Source organism: Solanum dulcamara, chromosome 5 (assembly GCF_947179165.1).
Source record: "Solanum dulcamara chromosome 5, daSolDulc1.2, whole genome shotgun sequence".
Taxonomy (NCBI): Eukaryota; Viridiplantae; Streptophyta; class Magnoliopsida; order Solanales; family Solanaceae; genus Solanum; species Solanum dulcamara.
In genome coordinates, this window is record NC_077241.1 from 63,839,252 (window position 1) to 63,856,911 (window position 17,660).

A 17,660-nucleotide genomic window follows, 5' to 3' on the forward strand; every position below is an offset into this window, starting at 1 on the left:
TTAGAGAGGTTGATTTTGGCTATAGCATCAAAGGTCCTCAACTCTTGTTATAATGAATATATTTTCATTTCGTAAGGGGTAGTTGCAACTGTGTATATTATACTCTTTAACAACCGTATGTATCGTTTTGCGCTCCAAAATACTTTTAAAAATAACATTAGGAGTTTTTTTCATTTCGATTTTCCAACTCGACTATTTTACGTGTATACAACCACCAATCTGGTGATTTTTTTCTTCTAATATCAGGATGGATTACATATGAATCTACATCTTTTGTTTTTGAGTTTTCTTGTAATTTTGAAAAAAAACAAAATTCAAGGATCTGATTCCAGTACATGTATACATCCCTGTTTGAATAGGTTCCTGTAACTCTCAACTTTTTATGATTAAATATCAATTTGTTGATCATTAGCCCAAACCAACAGGAAAAGGCTTTTGCACCACATTCAGCTTAAGAACACATTTTGGATTAGATGTATTTCTTCCAGTTGTTTGTCAAGAATATTTCATTCTTTTGGGTGACACATCAACAAATCTGTTGCATCAGAAGTCGCATCCTCCCTATGAAGATAAAAATGTCTCCTCACAATTGATAATTTCATTTTGAAATTATAAACTTTAGGGGTCGTTTAGTGTGAGAGATAAACATAAATAATCCCCGAGATAAAAAAATAATTCGAGGATAAAATTTTAGTATCCTGTTTGGTTGACAAGTTTGGATAACTTCTCCCACCATTTATACCATATGATGGGATAAGTAATCCCATATACATGGTGGGATAACTTATCCCAGAATAGCTAATCACAGGATAATTAATCCTGTGATACCTTGTTCCCAACCAAACGACCCCTACAGTGATAGTAGACTGAAAGCTACATGGAAATGATCTCTTGTGGCAACATGTGTAAAAATGAAAATCTCTTGTTAAAAGGACATAAAACTAAAAACAAGTTTGTAAAGAGCTACAAAACCAAAACTCCGATGCAAGTAAAAGAGTGCTTGAACATTAACATTGAATAAACCAATGTGCTGAGGTTCTCAAGACTGTCCTAATCAAGAACTAGACGGACAAACTTGTGTTCTATTCATTTAATCTCAGCACAAAAATATTTGGACCTGAAATTTGTGTTTTGAGTTTCAATGCAAGAATAAAACGTTAAAATATTCATACCACCTGTCTTCTCTTGCAGCTCGCTAATAATAGCACTCTTGCATCCTTTTTCGTCCAAATTTCTCCATCTCTGAATATCATCTGGTACTGAAAATGAAGATGAGGACACATATACCTCTAAAACACAACTCCAGCCCCACCCCCAACAAACCCAAAAGAAAGGAACCTTCAGGTATGATACATGTCAAATAGTATAACATGAAGCTACTGGAAAAGTGCAAAACTAAATGGTCCAAACTAGCTGAAAGTATCATCTGTTTCGTAGACACAAGGAAAGCCTCTTCGTGTATTTAAATTGAGTTCTTCCAAAAAGTTCAGCAAATTCAACAAACTAGCCTTTTGACAGAACCAGTGTTATCAAAGGCAAAAAGCACAAAAAGCACTAAGGTCCGATGTGGCTTTAAGCGCAAAGCACAAATAAAGTGGGGGCTTAAAGAAAAGCGCAAATAGAGAAAAAAAAATATGAATATGTATGTGCAGCCCAAGAGTAATAATTATATGCATTAATAACAAATATATGGACAAAGAAATTGAAGAACTATTATGATAAAGTGAAACATTGTTTAGCGTCAACTCTTTAGGATTATGCTTATTGGCAAGGAAAAATATGCCTTAGATCCTTGATGACGACACTGAAGCCACCCGTTAAGTGAGGAGAAGCGCTTTATGCCTCGTTTAAGGGCTTAAGCATGCCTATAGAAATATTGGAAAGAACATGACCAAAACTACGATGACTTTTTTGTCCCAAACATTATTTTATAGAGGAGAAAAACAGAGATGAAAAGATGCTCTTGAGCTAAATACATGAAAAGCCTCGTTGAAGTGAAAATGGCCACCAAGAAGTAGTATGAAGATTGTTTCCAAGACATGATTAGATAAAATAAAAAGAGGAGAAGAAAAGCTATGGCTCTAATCACACAGTACCTCTGACTCCAGGTTATAGAATTCCATCATCTCCACAGCAAGTATAGGATTATAAACAAATGCAAGGTTGATTTATTATAAGAGCCATGATGGTGCCCCATTGGAACTTCAACACCAAAGGCAGGCTTCATCATCAAGTTCATGACATAAAATGTCTGAAATTCATGAAAATTTAGCAAATAAGCTAATATTATACACAGCTAACGACAAGGAGAGTTAGAGCCTGAATACCAACTAAATATATACCTGAAATGCTCTATACCAGATTTGAGCTTTCAGGCACTTGAGCACCTATTAAAACTTATGCACGTAAACATCCAGGATTTGCACAAGGAATTGAAGAAATAAAATTCAGATAAAAGTCAATAAAACAATCAAACATTTGAATGTCACTTTTATGCTCTATTAGAAAAGGAATGAAAGGAACACTTTACACATTGCTTAACTGTGAACTGTAGCTGGCTTAGTCACTCTCCTATAATTCAAGACGAAGAAAACTTAAAAAAGGACATCCAAGTTTTGATAGGCCATCTTTTAGCAACATCCAATGCTTTATACGTCATAGTCACCTCGAGAAGGATGTATTACTGGTACACAGGGTTCAAGTGAATTCAACATCACGAAGTAGACCTTGACTTCGGCATTTCTCCCACGTATCATCCCTATTTTTTTCCAATAAAAAAAAGAATAAAGAGAAAGAACAGCCTTACTAATTCCATGGCCTGTAAATGGAAACAAGCACCAGTTTATGATGCAACTTAAAAGAAAGAAAATCAATTTTATTGGAGAAAATTCTCCTACCAGTTCACTTGGAAGAAATCCTGCTTAAGAAATGCAGCTTGCTGCTTGAAGCACCAGCTTTTCCACTGTCTCCATGACCTACATTTCCAACTTCAATTGAATCTTCGTGTTTCGGGAAGCTTCTCTTGAAGGCATCAGCCAACGACGTAGAAGGAACAGAAGCATCGCTTGTTATCTGTAACAATTAGAAAAATAAGCAATTGTTTGAAACATGCATATACAACAAACAAGTCTGCTAAATGAAACACGAAGAATGTTTTTATGTCAAAATGCCACTCAATATTGAACAATGATGTAACTACAATGGGATAGACAAAATCAACACCAGTCTCCAGCCTACATTGAACTTACATTTTTCCCAGTACGATAATCAGGTTTCAGATTGGTTGCTGATCCATCACCACGTACAAAATTACTTGATACCTTCTGTTTTGTAGCTTCAGCTAAGTATGCAGCATTATTACCTCCTAAATGAAGATATAAAACCAGTTAATATCAGTAAACTCTCAAACAAAATATATAATTTGAGATTTACTCCTTTTCTACATCGCAGATATTAAAGGGACTATAACAAGGTTAAGGTCAGCTAAATGGAGAAAAACTGTCATACTTGAGGAAAGTTCATAAATACAAGTTCTATAAATTCAAAGAGCTAGATCCCAAGGTTTTAAGCTGATAAAATGGAGTCATCTGAAAGGTCAAAAGTCAAATTCCCCTACAGATTGTAAAAACATTAATTATTTTACATATGCACATCTCATAAGTTCTGTCTATACTGCAGCTCCGAAAATTGTCAGAACCCCATACTACAGATTGCCAATGCTACTCTACAAGTCTACAGAAATGTCTGTCATATTTGGAGATCAGAATCAGGAGATAAAAGAGCTAATATGCAACTGGAAGACAAGTTACCTTGCTTATTTAAAGCTTTTGGCAATGCTCCAGTACCAGTCGTTACAGAAAGTGGATGCAGACTCTGCAAATTCCAGTGGCAGAGAAAATAATATCAAAATGGGTTGAAATAATCAAATTTACTTTTACAAATATGATGTACAACACCAGATGTCTTCACAACAAAATATTTAAAGCCGAGGGAAACAACCCTTCCGCCGAAAAATGAAGTGATGAAAGTACTAACCGGTAGTTCTAGCTGTGACTTTGACCTCTGTGTCTGCTGATATTTCAAGATGGTCCAATCAAACACATAATCCATTTTATACCCTGATGGGATAGAACACAGTAGTCACACAAGACCAGATTCAGAAAAAAACTTAAATGAAATAACTGCTAAATTCTGCAAGAATGACGTATGTTGGAACTCTGGCCAAGAAAGATCAAGCCTATTTGCAAGATATTTATAGAAGTACTGAACTTACGCAACAAAACAATTGAAGAATGAGTAAGCACGGAATGAGCTAAAGACAAGTTGTAGCAATGAGTTACTAGGAATGACTGCATTGAAGTTTCAAACGTAGAGCTCGGTACTGTCAATTTCATGATTGTATTCCAGGCTGAGTACTAATCTTTATGGATAGAGAATCCAATTAGTCTAGAGAACTTAGGTTTACCCATAGTAGTATAGTTATGGACAAAAAATACTTGATTCTTTAGACGCACCTAATTTTACATGTTCATGATTCTAATAGCATGTTCTTCAGACTTCTTAGTTTTTTATTATCATATGAGACCCAAAAAGATGAGTCAGAGTACAGTAAGAAATGCAGTGACAACATAAACTTCATTTTCTTGTGCTAGAATCTGAATTCAAAATCCGTACCTTCACGTGTAAATAAGTCACGAAACAAGCGTTTCAGGAATCCATAATCAGGGCGCTGGTCAAATGTTAAAGAGTGACAATAATGCAAGTATGAAGCAAACTCCACTGGAAGAGATTTGCATAAAACCTATAGCGAGAAAATTGAATGTCAGTTGACTATCCATTAAATTAAATGAATGAAACCACTGTGAATGAACCTAACAAAGTAAGTTTTAATTATAGCACCCATCACCACAAAAATAGTTTGAGATCCATCATCATTTATTTTTTTGGTTACGCAAGCATGGAACAGGCTAGCTGATGCTCAAAGAAGCTTTAGATTTCAAATGGCCAAATACAGGTCATTTCCAAATTCATTTTTTTGGAAAATGAAGAAAAAAAGGGGGGAAAATACCAATCATTTCCAAATTCTCATAGTAGATGAGAGTTAATATAAAGTTACAGAACGATCTATTTAGGCCCCCTTCTAGTCTGACCTATAAAAGATGTACCAACTCAAAGCAAAAAGAACAAGAATCTAGTCATCCACCCCCAAAGGGACCGTTTAGAGGTCAAAGAGTTGAAGTGAGAATCTTGGCAACTAAGGTTTAGATCCAAATAGAGGTGACATCAATTCTTCCATCTACTAAAGTCCTGACATGAAAAGATGCATGGTAGCTATACCGGAGAAATGTAGTAGGCACTCGGTGAATCAGCCCAGGTACACATAAGTTAGCCCGGACACCATCTTTCTATTATATACACACACAAATTAAAAACAAAGGAATATAGCCATCCAACTTTCTAAAACAGACCTCAATTGTTGTTGATACTTTTTTCTCACGGATCTTGTCATATTTTTGCTTCTTTGTATCAGCTTTTAGACCTTGCCATGGAAGGCTACATGAGAAAGTCAACCAATTAATTCTGTCAATAAGAGAAAAGAACAAAAAACAAACCAAAGAAAAATCAACAGTAGTAAAGAAGAAATAGTGTGGAGGAAAGTGGCTACACCTGCCTCTCAAGAAATATAAAAGAACGTAGCCAAGAGATTCCAGATCATCCCTCCGGCTTTGCTCTAGAGATTTAGAAAAGAGGGTATTTTAGTACAATGTCCAATTTCAGAGATAAGAAACCAACATACAACAGAATTTACCTATTCCCAAATGTGTATTGCAACTGGCATACCTTGCTGTCCCTGTCAAGTTCTTGTTCTCTCTGTAACAGTATAGGAGGCAGAAAGAATAATTCAGCACCAAGAAGTGGCCAGAACCACTGTTCAAGCAATTGGAAAGAACATAAAAAATTTAAATTGGGAAAGAAATAGAAAACCAGCAAAAGGCATTTCTTATTAAGGTGATAAAGCTTAGTGGGATTTTTCTATAAATTAATAGGATAGACCTTTTCAGTTTTGAAAAATTCCAAGCAATACACACAATTTCAATCATCAAATCTATAATGATAGCAAAGAATCAAATATCATACAAACAAAATGATAACAATAAATAAAATCTAAGTGTTGTGATTCAATTTTCACTTAAAATGAAGTTGTCACTGAAAAAGAAGGGAAAAGGGAATATACTGAACATCAAACATCATATGCTTCCAGAGGAAAGTTGCATAAAAACAATTATAGGCACACCTGTAAGGAATATGACGGCTTGTGGTGGGGTCACGATATCTTTTTGCAAGTCCAAAATCAATAACGTAGACCTGTTTTGTCAATAGGGAAAACAAGAAACAAAAAGCTAAGGCGAAACAGAATATCACAGGAAAAATAATTGGTTAAATGACATGACCATGGAGCTTATGCGGCTTCCGTCCCCACCCCCACTAGGCTTTGATTTAGTGGTAAGAGTTCAGAACATGAAGTGTGGTTTAGGCGCAGGTCATGGGTCGAATCCTGCTGCAGGCTCAGAAAAAAGCCTGGTGTTTTTAAGTGGAGAAGGGTAGAGGGGCAGGCCTGTAATCCACTTAGTTTCGAACTGCGTGCCACTGGGGATTTCTTCTTATAAAAAAAATAACTCTGAAGCTTATCTGAAAAGGTCATCACCTGATTTGCCTTCCTGCCAAGACCCATGAGAAAGTTATCTGGTTTTATGTCTCTATGTAGAAATCCTTTTGAATGCAAATACTCTATTCTCGTAATCTGCATTTGTCACAGAAAAGAATACCTAGTACAGTTATGAACGTAATTCCATGATAGATGTCATGGGATAAAGGCAGCACTATTAAAGGCATTCATAACAAACATGCTTGATAAACATAATTTCTGTAACATACTCTGTCTAGAGATAGCAGAGTACATATCAAACTTGCATACACCACACAAACTTAAACAACTAAATAAAGCCAAAGGAAAAATAAAGGCCAAAGTAAGGCAATCCTCCTTTCCAAACTGAAAGCAATACATAAAGCATGCATTACTCAAAACAATCAGAGGTATGTAGTATGCTGATTACCATCTGATCAGCCAACATTAGGACAGTTTTCAGCGAGAATTTCCTCCCACAGTGTACAACGAGGTCTTCAAGACTGGGACCAAGCAAGTCAATAATGAGGACACTGTCATTCCCATCGACCCCACGCCATTTTATATTAGGAATACCACCTGAAATCAAAACCAACAAGCAATAATGAATACTCCCTCCGTTTCAATTTACCAGGCAATGTTTGAATAGGCACGAAATTTACAAAAGAAAAGAAAGACTTTTGAAACTTATGGTCATAAACATGCCAAACATTTGTGGCTACAAGACTTTTGAAACTTGTGGTCTTAATAACCAAGCCACGACAGTTGACTGGCAGAGCTTCACATTAAGGGTTAAATGGGAAAAAAAGTTGAATTATTTTCAACTTCAGAAAGTTGTCATTTTTTTTGGAATGGACTAAAAAGGAAATGTTGTCACATAAAGTAACCAAGGAAGACATACTTCCTCCCTGAAGTATAGTGTACAGCTTTGCCTCATACAGCAACTGAGGGTGTCTTGTCTGCCTATTTTCCTGTAATCACAAAGAGCAGAGTCAGATGACTGATTCAGCCAGTCCAGCAACCACAACTAAGATTTTTTCTTTTGATAACCAACCACAACTGAGATTTCTAACTCAAACATTGCTTCAAACTAGATATCCTCACATCCTTCATCCATGTCATGGATATTTGGGTGTTTTATCAAAAACTTTCTTTTAATAAAAGTGATGTCGAGGCCAGCTTGCGCGCAACTTGATGCATTTTATCAGTAATACTGTAAGCATTGTTTGAAAAATACATAACTAAGGAAGATTATTTGATTGGACTAACCCAGGAAATACATCACACTATAGAAATGGAAAAGGTAGGATAAATTATGGGATCAAATTAATCTACAAACTACATTGAGTTGATCAGTATCACGTGTTTTATGGAGGATCCAGCAGATCAACAATAATCTTTAGGAAGACAATGTGATAAATTCATGTGCATACATATTGATGACAAAAAAGAGTAGTTAATTATGTAATAAATCCACACAAACGAGGTGACTCGACTACCAACTCAAAGCAGCAATAGGCAAATGAGCATACCCAAATGCGTCTCAGAAAGTAACCCCAAGATATCAGAACTTGGGACAAAATTTGGACTAGAGGAGTATACCACATCTGTTCAAACAGCTAAGTACACAAACAAGGATGATGATGAAAGATTTGCTCAAGAGGAGAATGCTTTGTGAAAGCAATTATGTAATAAATCCACACAAACGAGGTGACTCGACTACCAACTCAAAGCAGCAATAGGCAAATGAGCATACCCAAATGCGTCTCAGAAAGAAACCCCAAGATATCGGAACTTGGGACAGAATTTGGACTAGAGGAGTATACCACATCTGTTCAAACAGCTAAATACACAAACAAGGATGGTGATGAAAGCTTTGCTCAAGAGGAGAATGCTTTGTGAAAGCAAATGTTGCAAAAAGATCAAAGAATATGATGAAATATTTCTCATGCATAGAAAAAGGGGTAAGAGATATTATTTGGAATGGAGGAAGTTAATTATTTCCACTTTCAGTGGGGGATGGTGAATCTGAAGGATGCCTGCCTTCTAGATGGACCTACTACAGAAACGGTTACGAATATTTCAAAAAGAGGAAAGCACTTTATTGAGGATGATGATTAGACCAAATATGGATTATTAGATGATGGATGACTGGCAGAGGGGGAGTTTCTTATTGAGTGATTAAGTGAAGCGAAATATAAAGGAAATGGAAAAGTTCCCGAGAAGCGAATTATAAAGGAAATGGAAAAGTCCCCCAGATGCATTGACTATAACGAGGATAATGATACTAGTACCCATTGATTATAATGAGGATAATGATATTAGTACATCTCTCCAAAGATTTGCTGTTCAAGAGAATACCATAGAAGAATGCTATCCTCAGGTAAATGGAGAATACCATAGAAGAATGCTATCCTCAGGTAAATGGCTTGGCAATCGTTCGGTGAATGTCATAGAAGCTACAGCAAACGCTTACTTGTATACTGATGATCGATGGACCATGTGCTATAAGTTTTAGGACATCTAATGTTGGGAAGTATTGTGGTAGGTTAGCAGCCAGAGTAAAACTAGTCGATTCATGATGAATTTTCACAAGACATATATCATTAGGACGTGTTCACCGAGGCACGAATTTCATCAGCACAAATATGAGATAAAAATAAGTTGGGGGTTCCATCACCTTGCCGCCTTGATGTGAGGGAGTATGAGCAGAGGTTCCCACATCATATATGTGTATGGATAAAGAAGCTAGTCCAGCCAGCCCAATGTGGTGCAAAATAGAAGGGTTCCTGTATTATGGACAAATCAAGACAAAGAAGCTAGCTCAATAGAGTCGGATTCACCTAAGTAGCTGGAACAAAAGCTCTTTGGCAGAAAAGTCAATGAAATCAGTAGATACCTTGAAAAGGAGGAGAGATAATATTGTAGTGGTAGGGAAGAGATAAGATTATACCTAAGTAGCCGAGATGAAATCTTTTACAATTTAGTCATATTGGTTGGAATTGGCACGAGAGAGGCGTAAGAGGAAAGGAGAAAAGTTTGGGAATAACAACGCAGGGTGTGATATGTGATGTCATTTTCTTGAGAGAAATTATGGGACGTCATTCAACATAGGACTACGTAACAAAGAGCATGAAGATGTTCTAAAATTGGTGTTCTTTAAGCCACATGCTCACTTTGTATAAATTTTTGACATCAAGTTGAGTGTTTTTTAATGAAAAACTAAATTGATCAAAATATTACACTACAAATGAAGCAGGACATCTAAAGTTTGAAGCTTGACATCAAGCTGAGTGTTTTTTAATGAAAAACTAAATTGATCAAAATATTACACTACAAATGAAGCGGGACATCTAAAGTTTGAAGATTGACATATAGAACACTTCTTTTTTCCTTTGGCACATATCAAAAAACTTGTGGTTCTGGACAAATATTCATCAGTTTGAACTTTTAACCTAAATGCCATTAACATCTACCCAAAGACAACACATTAAGCTTATCATACAGATGTACATATATCTATAAGCATAATGGGAAACTTATAGGGCATGTCTAGTATGAAGGAAAATGATTTCCTAGAAAATGTTATCTAGGAAAACAAGTGGATTTCTTACTTATTTTCTAATGTTTGATAAGTAAGCAAGAAAATATTATTCCAATAGCATTCATATGTTATCTAACAATATACTATGGAGGTGGGATAGGATGGAGAGTAGGGGTTCGGGGGATTGGGTGAGTGGGTGAGTGGAGAGGAGACAACACACTTGGAACATCACTTATGCAACTTTGTTTTCCTAGAGAAAATATACATTTTGACCAACCAAACACACCCATAATGTTCAAGGCTGTACTAAATGATTAGCATAGCTATTGGAGTTGGTTAAATAACATAAGTTAGTTACAACAGTTAGTTAGAGGTTAGAGCTAATCAAGTAGCTAGTTAATTAAGCATGTGGATTAGTTGTTAATTGTCAGAGTTAGTTAGATATTGTTAGAGACTTAGTTGCACTGTTTTGTTCACTAACATTCGTGTATATATATATGGCATCATCCTCATTGTATCAGTCAGTTGGAATGAATCAAAGTTCAGTTCCTCTCCAATTTCTCTCTTCTTAGCTTAAGTTTCAATATGGTATCAAAGCTTTGAACCGAGATCGGATTCAACTACACAGTATTTCCGCCATTGTTGATCCTTTGTGGAAGCATAGGAGATGACGAACACTGCAGATTCAGGAGCTACTGCAACTGCAGCGCGAACTGAAACTCTCGAAGACATCGAGAAGAAGCGAAATCATCCATTGTATCTTCATCCATCAAACACACCTAGATGTGTTCTGACCAAAGTGTAGGGATGGAAAACTACTCGCTATGGAGTAGATCTATGCTGATCAATCTTCGAGCAAAGAGTAAAGTGGGATTTGAGCTAGGGACATGCAAAAGGAGTGATTACGAGCTGGAATTAGAAGAACAGTGGGAGAAATGCAAATGTTTTGTGCTTGCTTGGATTATGAAAACACAGTCTCAAAGGAATTACTCGAAGGAATCGTGTATGCTGATGATGCAGCCACAGTATGGAGAAATCTCAAAGAGAGATTCGACAAAGTTGATGGTTCTAGGATCTACCAGCTCCAAAGAGAGATTTGCACAATACATCAAGGTAACTCGACTGTTTCTGGTTACTTTACAAAATTGTGCTTGTTATGGGATGAGTTTGATGCTTTTGTGCCTCCACTTTCATGTAACTGTGAGAAATCGAGAACCTCTGTGGATCATCTGGCTTACTAGAGACTATTTGCATTTCTAATGGGGCTGAATGAATCCTATGGTCAGGCACGAAGCCAAATTCTAATGATGAATCATTTACCTAGTGTTGGTGAGGCATATGCCATGGTAATGGCAGATGAAAGTCAAAGGACTACTGCAGATATCCATTCTAGAAAAGAGGCATTGGAATCAACTGCTCTATATGCAGAGAAAGGAAATGTTCAAAGGAACAATGGGAGGTATCCTCAAGCAAAGAAGAAAAATTGGGATCAGGTTTGTGATTTCTGTAAGTTGCAGAGACATGTTAAGCTTGATTGCTACAGGTTGAATGGCTATCCAGTTGACTGGAAGTTTAAGAAGAAATAACCTGAAAGATCTGGATATGATCAAGGTGTGGCAGGGCAGATGCAAGGAATGCAAGTTGCCGATAGACCATACAAAGGTATAGCAAATCAAGTGAGGGTTGAGCAAGGCACAATGGCCACAGATGCATTTGCACCTATATGCAGACAAGAAGGTTCTCAAGGACTGCAAGAGACATCAACTGTAGTAGCTCAACCTACCTTCACTCCAGGATAATATCAGAAAATTCTGCACATGATAGACAAGGATGATACAAGCACATCAGCAGCTGTTAATATGGCAAACATGGCAGGTATAACTGAACCCATTACTACAGCACCTTCTGTGCATAATGTCACTAAGGAGAGTTGGATAGTGGACTCAGAAGCCACTTGTCACATGACTTCCAAACTAGATAGACTAAATTCTGCTTCTAGCCTTGCAAACAGCATGGATAGGAAGGTACACTTGCCAAATGGGGAAATAACAGCAGTCACACACTCTGGGAGTTTTAGAACACCTAATGGTGATTTGTTAGAAAATGCTCTAGTAGTACCTGCATTCAAGTTTGACCTACTCTCAGTGTCCCAACTAACAACGCAATTACAATGCTCAGTTAACTTCTTTCCTGAGTTTGTTGTTTTCCAGGACCTCTCCAGTGGGAAGGTGTAGGGGATTGGTAAGGAGCTGGAAGGGCTATACCATCTTCCCATTCAGAAAACCCATAGAGCAGGCAAAAGACAAGAGATGATGTTGATGGCACACAGTAGTGACTTGAATAATAAGATGTTGTGGCACAATAGGTTGGGACATCCTTCAGCCAAAGTATTACATAGATTGTCCATATCATCAGGAGATACAGATGATATATGCCAGAAGTGCCCAATATGTCCACTTGCAAAGCAGACTAGATTAGTGCCCAATATGTCCACAAGCAAAGCAGACTAGATTAGCATTTCCTTTAAGCTTGTCTAGAAGGAGGGGAGCCTTGGAGTAACTGGTAAAGTTGCTGCCATGTGACCAGGAGGTCACGGGTTCAAGCCTTGGAAACAGCCTCTGGTAGAAATGCAAGGTAAGGCTGCGTACAATAGACCCTTGTGGTCAGGCCCTTCCCCGGACCCTGCGCATAGCGGGAGCCTTAGTGCACCGGGCTGCCCTTTAAGCTTGTCTAGAACTAGCAATGCATTTGATTTGATCCACTTGGATGTTTGGGGACCATATAGTGTGGCAACTCATAATGGTTACAGATACTTCTTGACAATTGTAGATGATAATACTAGAATAACATGAATATATTTGATGAAACTGAAAAGTGATGTGTTTCCAATTTTACAATCTTTCTATGTTCTTGTCAACAATCAATTTAGTAAGCATATTAAGAAGATAAGGTCTGACAATGGAACTGACTTCTTTAACAAAGAATGTGATGAATTTCTTAGAACCCATGGCATTGTTCATGAGAGCAATTGTCCTTACACTCCACAGCAAAATGGAGTGGTAGAAAGAAAACACAGACATGTGCTTGAAGTGTCCAGGGCCATCAGGTTTCAAGGTCATAGGAAATTCTGTGGAGTGTATTCTTGCAGCTGTTTATCTGATTAACAGGTTGCCAACACCAGTACTTAATGGAAAGAGTCTATATGAAATGTTCCATAAGGTGAAAGCCAACCTTGACCATTTAAGGATTCTAGGATGCTTGGGCTATGTTACCAGATTGCCTAAAGGTGACAAATTTTCTCCTAGAGCAGATGCTTGTGTGTTATTAGGGTACTCAGCCACTCAAAAGGGGTATCTCATGTACAACTTGGGTAGCAAAAGGTTGGTTGTCAGTAGAGATGTCGTTTTCAAAGAGGATATCTTCCCTTTTCAAAAGTTGGTCAGTACAGATTTTCCATTGTTCCCAGCTCCTAACTTGAACACACAGCATGAAGAGAATGTTTTGGTGCCTCGGGAAGATGAGCTAGCTGATCTGGTAGCACCATTACCTCAGGATCAATCATTCCCTGGGATAGATGGGCATGGTGACAATGTGATTGAAGATTATCATGGAGGCAATGATGTGATTACAGAACATGCTGCTGGTGATACCTATGATACTGGCACTCAAGATCATACCAGTTCAACATTACCTACTGTACCTACATCCATTGACAGGTCAAGGAAGTCCTTCAGAGTGTCCCAACCACCTATTTGGATGAAAGACTATGTCACACAGGTCTCAGATTCAAGTCAGCCTTACTCACTTGGGAAGTATGTATCCTACAAGGACATATCTCCTAAGTATTCAGCATACTTATCAAGATTTTCATCTGAAGTTGAACCTAGGAGTTATGAAGAAGTTGTCACAGACAAGAGATGGATAGAAGCAATGAAACAGGGGATTCAAGCCCTACAAGAAAATGGAACCTGGGAGATTGTCAGTTTGCCATCTGGTAAGTCTGCAATAGGCTGCAAATGGGTTTTTAAAATAAAGTACAAGGCAGATGGTACAATAGATAGATTCAAGGCAAGGTTAGCGTCTAAAGGATACAACCAAACTGAAGGAATAGACTATCAGGAAACCTTCTCACCATTAGTAAAGATGGTCACTGTTAGATCCATCATATCACTAGCTTCTGCTGAGAATTGGATTATTCATCAAATGGATGTGTTTAATGCATTCCTGGAAGGGGATCTATTTGAGGAAGTTTACATGGAGTTGCCTAAGGGGTTCAAACTTCAGGGGGAGAATATGGTGTGCAAGTTGGTTAAGTCCCTATATGGACTAAAACAGGTATCTAGACAATGGAATGCCAAACTAACTACTGCATTGTGCACCTCTGGTTATATTCAGAGTCACCTGGACCACTCATTATTCACTAAGAGAAGGGGGACTGGAATGGTCATCTTCTTAGTGTATGTAGATGATGTGTTAATTACAGGGAATGATACTGCACTAATTGAAGAAACCAAACATGTTTTACATAGTCACTTCAAGATTAAAGATTTAGGAGAGTTGAAATACTTCTTGCGAATTGAATTTCTTAGATCCAATAGAGGGATAGTGATGAATCAAAGGAAGCATGCACTAGAGTTAATATCTCTAGTAGGTATGGCAGGTACAAAGCCAGTACTCACACCACTTGAATGCAACATGAAGCTGACTAGTGTGGAATATGATGCAGGAACTGATAGTACTGATGAGTTGTTTACAGATGTCACCAAGTATCAGAGACTTGTTGGAAAGCTTTTATACCTCACCAATACCAGGCCAAACATAGCCTTTGCAGTACAGTCTTTGAGTCAATTTATGCAGAAACCAAAGGTGTCACATTGGGATGCAGCATTGAGAGTGATCAGGTATATCAAGACAGAACCAGGAAAGGGTCTATTGCTCAGCTCAGATAAGAAGCTCCAACTTACAGGCTATTGTGATGCAGACTGGGCTGCCTGTCCAAATATTAGAAGATCTGTTACATGCTTCTTCCTAAAGTTTGGTGATGCATTAATTTCATGGAAATCAAAAAAACAGAATACTGTTTCTAGAAGTTCTGCAGAAGCAGAATATAGGAGCTTAGCTACTTTAACTGCTGAGATTGTTTGGGTCACAAGCTTGTTCAAAGAATTAGGTGTGAAGCTTGAATAACCAGCCATTGTTCATTGTGATAGTAAGGCAGCCATACAGATAGCTGCTAATCCTGTGTTCCATGAACGCACTAAATATTGAAATTGACTGTCACTTCATTCGAGAAAAGATACAGCAGGGACTGCTCAAAACCACCTACATTCATAGCAAGGATCAACATGCAGATCTATTAACCAAAGCACTAGACAATTTTCAACATGATTCTTTGGTTGCCAAGCTGGGATTCCTGAACTTGTTCAGTACATCCAGATTGAGGGGGAGTATTGGAGTTGGTTAAATAACAGAAGTTAGTTACAACAGTTAGTTAGAGGTTAGAGCTAATCAAGTAGCTAGTAATTAAGCATGTGGATTAGTTGTTAATTGTCAGAGTTAGTTAGATATTGTTAGAGACTTAGTTGCACAGTTTTGTTCACTAACATTCGTGTATATATATGGCATCATCCTCATTGTATCAATCAGTTGGAATGAATCAAAGTTCAGTTCCTCTCCAATTTCTCTCTTCTTAGCTTAAGTTTCACTAATAGACATATAAATATATGCAGCTGCCCAACAACAGCAATTTCCAAACAACAACTTCTTATTAAAGAGAGAGATAAAATCTAGGCAAGAAAGCTTACAATTTTAACAGCAACAATCTCAAAAGTTTCGATGTGGGTAGCTGAAAAAATTAGCAAAAAATCATAAAGAACAATCAGATTCTTGAAAATATAACAAAAAATATCAAGAAATGAGAGGAAAAGGGGACAGACCAAGATATATAACCCCAAAAGACCCGCTTCCAATCTTTCTACCCAACTTATACTTTTCTCCAATTATTCTCTCCATATATCTATAGATTTTATACAAACCCCAACTCAGTTCTTGATTCAATCAAAAGGGAAAAAAGGTTGTTTTTTTTTGTGAAATTTTCAGCCAAGAAACTTGTAAGAGAAAGGGTTGAACTGCTCCTCCTGGAGAGAGAAATTAAGAAAAGACAGAATACTACTTACTCTTGACTTTCTCCTACCATTTTCTAACACAACCATTGTGATTTATGGTCCTTCTGTGAGGTTTTTTAGCAAGTGGTCCCTTGACTTTAAGAAACAATGTTGTTTCATCCTTTGTATATTATATACTCAGCATATATAGTCCTCTATGTTTCTATTTCTGGTGCAATTAGGACAAACGGGATATCAAAATTGAACGGAATAACTTTACATATTGATGATTCTGTTGACAAAAAACAAAAAACAAAAATATTGTTTTTCTTCTTATTTTTCAAAATTATTTATGCCACGTGACCTCTTATTAGAAATCCACATCATCAAATTAAACCGATTCAATTTATCATAATCAAAAATTGAAATTAAAATTCAAATCCATTAACATAAATCCAACCCAACTATCCATGTTTCTTTTGAGTCTTAAAGAGAAAAGAATGCCTCCTTCAAAATAATTACTTCTTCCGTTTCTTCTCCAATCATCCAAACTTCAATTCCTAAACCAAATTATTTTCTAATAATGTCCGAGGGATTGAGTGGCTTGACTAGATCGAAGAGAAGATGTTACTGTGATCTTGAAGTAAATTGCTTCACGGTGTGGACGTTGCTTAAGTATTTATCAAGTATTTTATGTTCAAGACAAGTTTATGTTAAAGTCCTATCTTTTTATTTTAAATGAATTTTAGTATTATTTTGCTAATAATATTGTGATAATTTTGGCAAAATCAGTCATACAACTTTTGAGATTGGGATTAAAAAAAAATCCTCTCAAGAACTATGATTATCATCAGCAATCAAAAATAAAATTAAATATTTTTGATATTGAAAATATTCTAACGAAAAAAATAGATAATTTTGAAGGTTTGTTGCTAATAACGTTATGATTATAAGAGAATCGCGAGAAAATTGAATGCTCTTGAGTCTGAGAAAAATATGTTAATTGTGAAGGAGGTTGATTTCAAAGTTTTGATTATTATGAATGGTGCAATTATAACAGAGTTAGGGAGAAATTAAATGTTATTGAGGAAGAAATATGTTAGTTGTATAGGTAGATATTGATCCTTTTTATTTTATGGATATGTAACAATTGATCAGTTGAGGGAAAAAATGACGTGACAGATATTGATCATCTTGTGCTTGTTTTTAATTTTGTGTTGTGCTAATGACATATGTAAATGAACCTTAATTTTTTATTTGGTATATATATATATATATATATATTACCTGTTCATCTTTCTGTCTTAACTTACTTTTCTTTAACCAC

General features: G+C 36.7%; 1 protein-coding gene across 5 annotated transcripts; it reads right to left on the reverse strand.

The window, feature by feature from the left end:
• Nucleotides 1-983: 983 nt before the first annotated feature.
• LOC129889326 (casein kinase 1-like protein 3) lies at nucleotides 984-16,423 on the reverse strand. Of its 5 annotated transcripts, none has more exons than XR_008766882.1 (18): nucleotides 16,166-16,423; nucleotides 16,034-16,074; nucleotides 7,587-7,656; nucleotides 7,116-7,264; nucleotides 6,707-6,802; nucleotides 6,296-6,366; nucleotides 5,810-5,871; nucleotides 5,668-5,731; nucleotides 5,469-5,553; nucleotides 4,675-4,801; nucleotides 4,036-4,118; nucleotides 3,810-3,873; nucleotides 3,249-3,364; nucleotides 2,898-3,072; nucleotides 2,543-2,758; nucleotides 2,343-2,387; nucleotides 2,097-2,251; nucleotides 984-1,253 (listed from the first exon to the last, which is right to left on the reverse strand). XR_008766882.1 is itself a non-coding variant. In XM_055964585.1 (15 exons), the coding sequence occupies exons 1-14, from the start codon at nucleotides 16,239-16,241 to the stop codon at nucleotides 2,902-2,904; spliced, it is 1,275 nt and encodes a 424-aa protein (XP_055820560.1). In that variant the 5' UTR covers nucleotides 16,242-16,423; the 3' UTR covers nucleotides 2,433-2,758; nucleotides 2,898-2,901. The 5 variants fall into 5 exon arrangements, 1 of the variants encoding a protein (XP_055820560.1); XR_008766884.1 differs by having other exon boundaries at nucleotides 984-1,259; XR_008766883.1 differs by having other exon boundaries at nucleotides 984-1,865.
• Nucleotides 16,424-17,660: the final 1,237 nt, after the last annotated feature.

Coding starts and splice junctions, on each gene's coding strand:
- LOC129889326 (XM_055964585.1), bottom strand. CDS start 16,241: ATGGAGAGAATAATTGGAGAAAAGTATAAGTTGGGTAGAAAGATTGGA. Junction 6,367..6,706: donor TTGGCAGGAAGGCAAATCAG/GTGATGACCTTT, acceptor TTGACAAAACAG/GTCTACGTTATTGATTTTGG. Junction 5,732..5,809: donor CAATACACATTTGGGAATAG/GTAAATTCTGTT, acceptor CTAAATCTCTAG/AGCAAAGCCGGAGGGATGAT.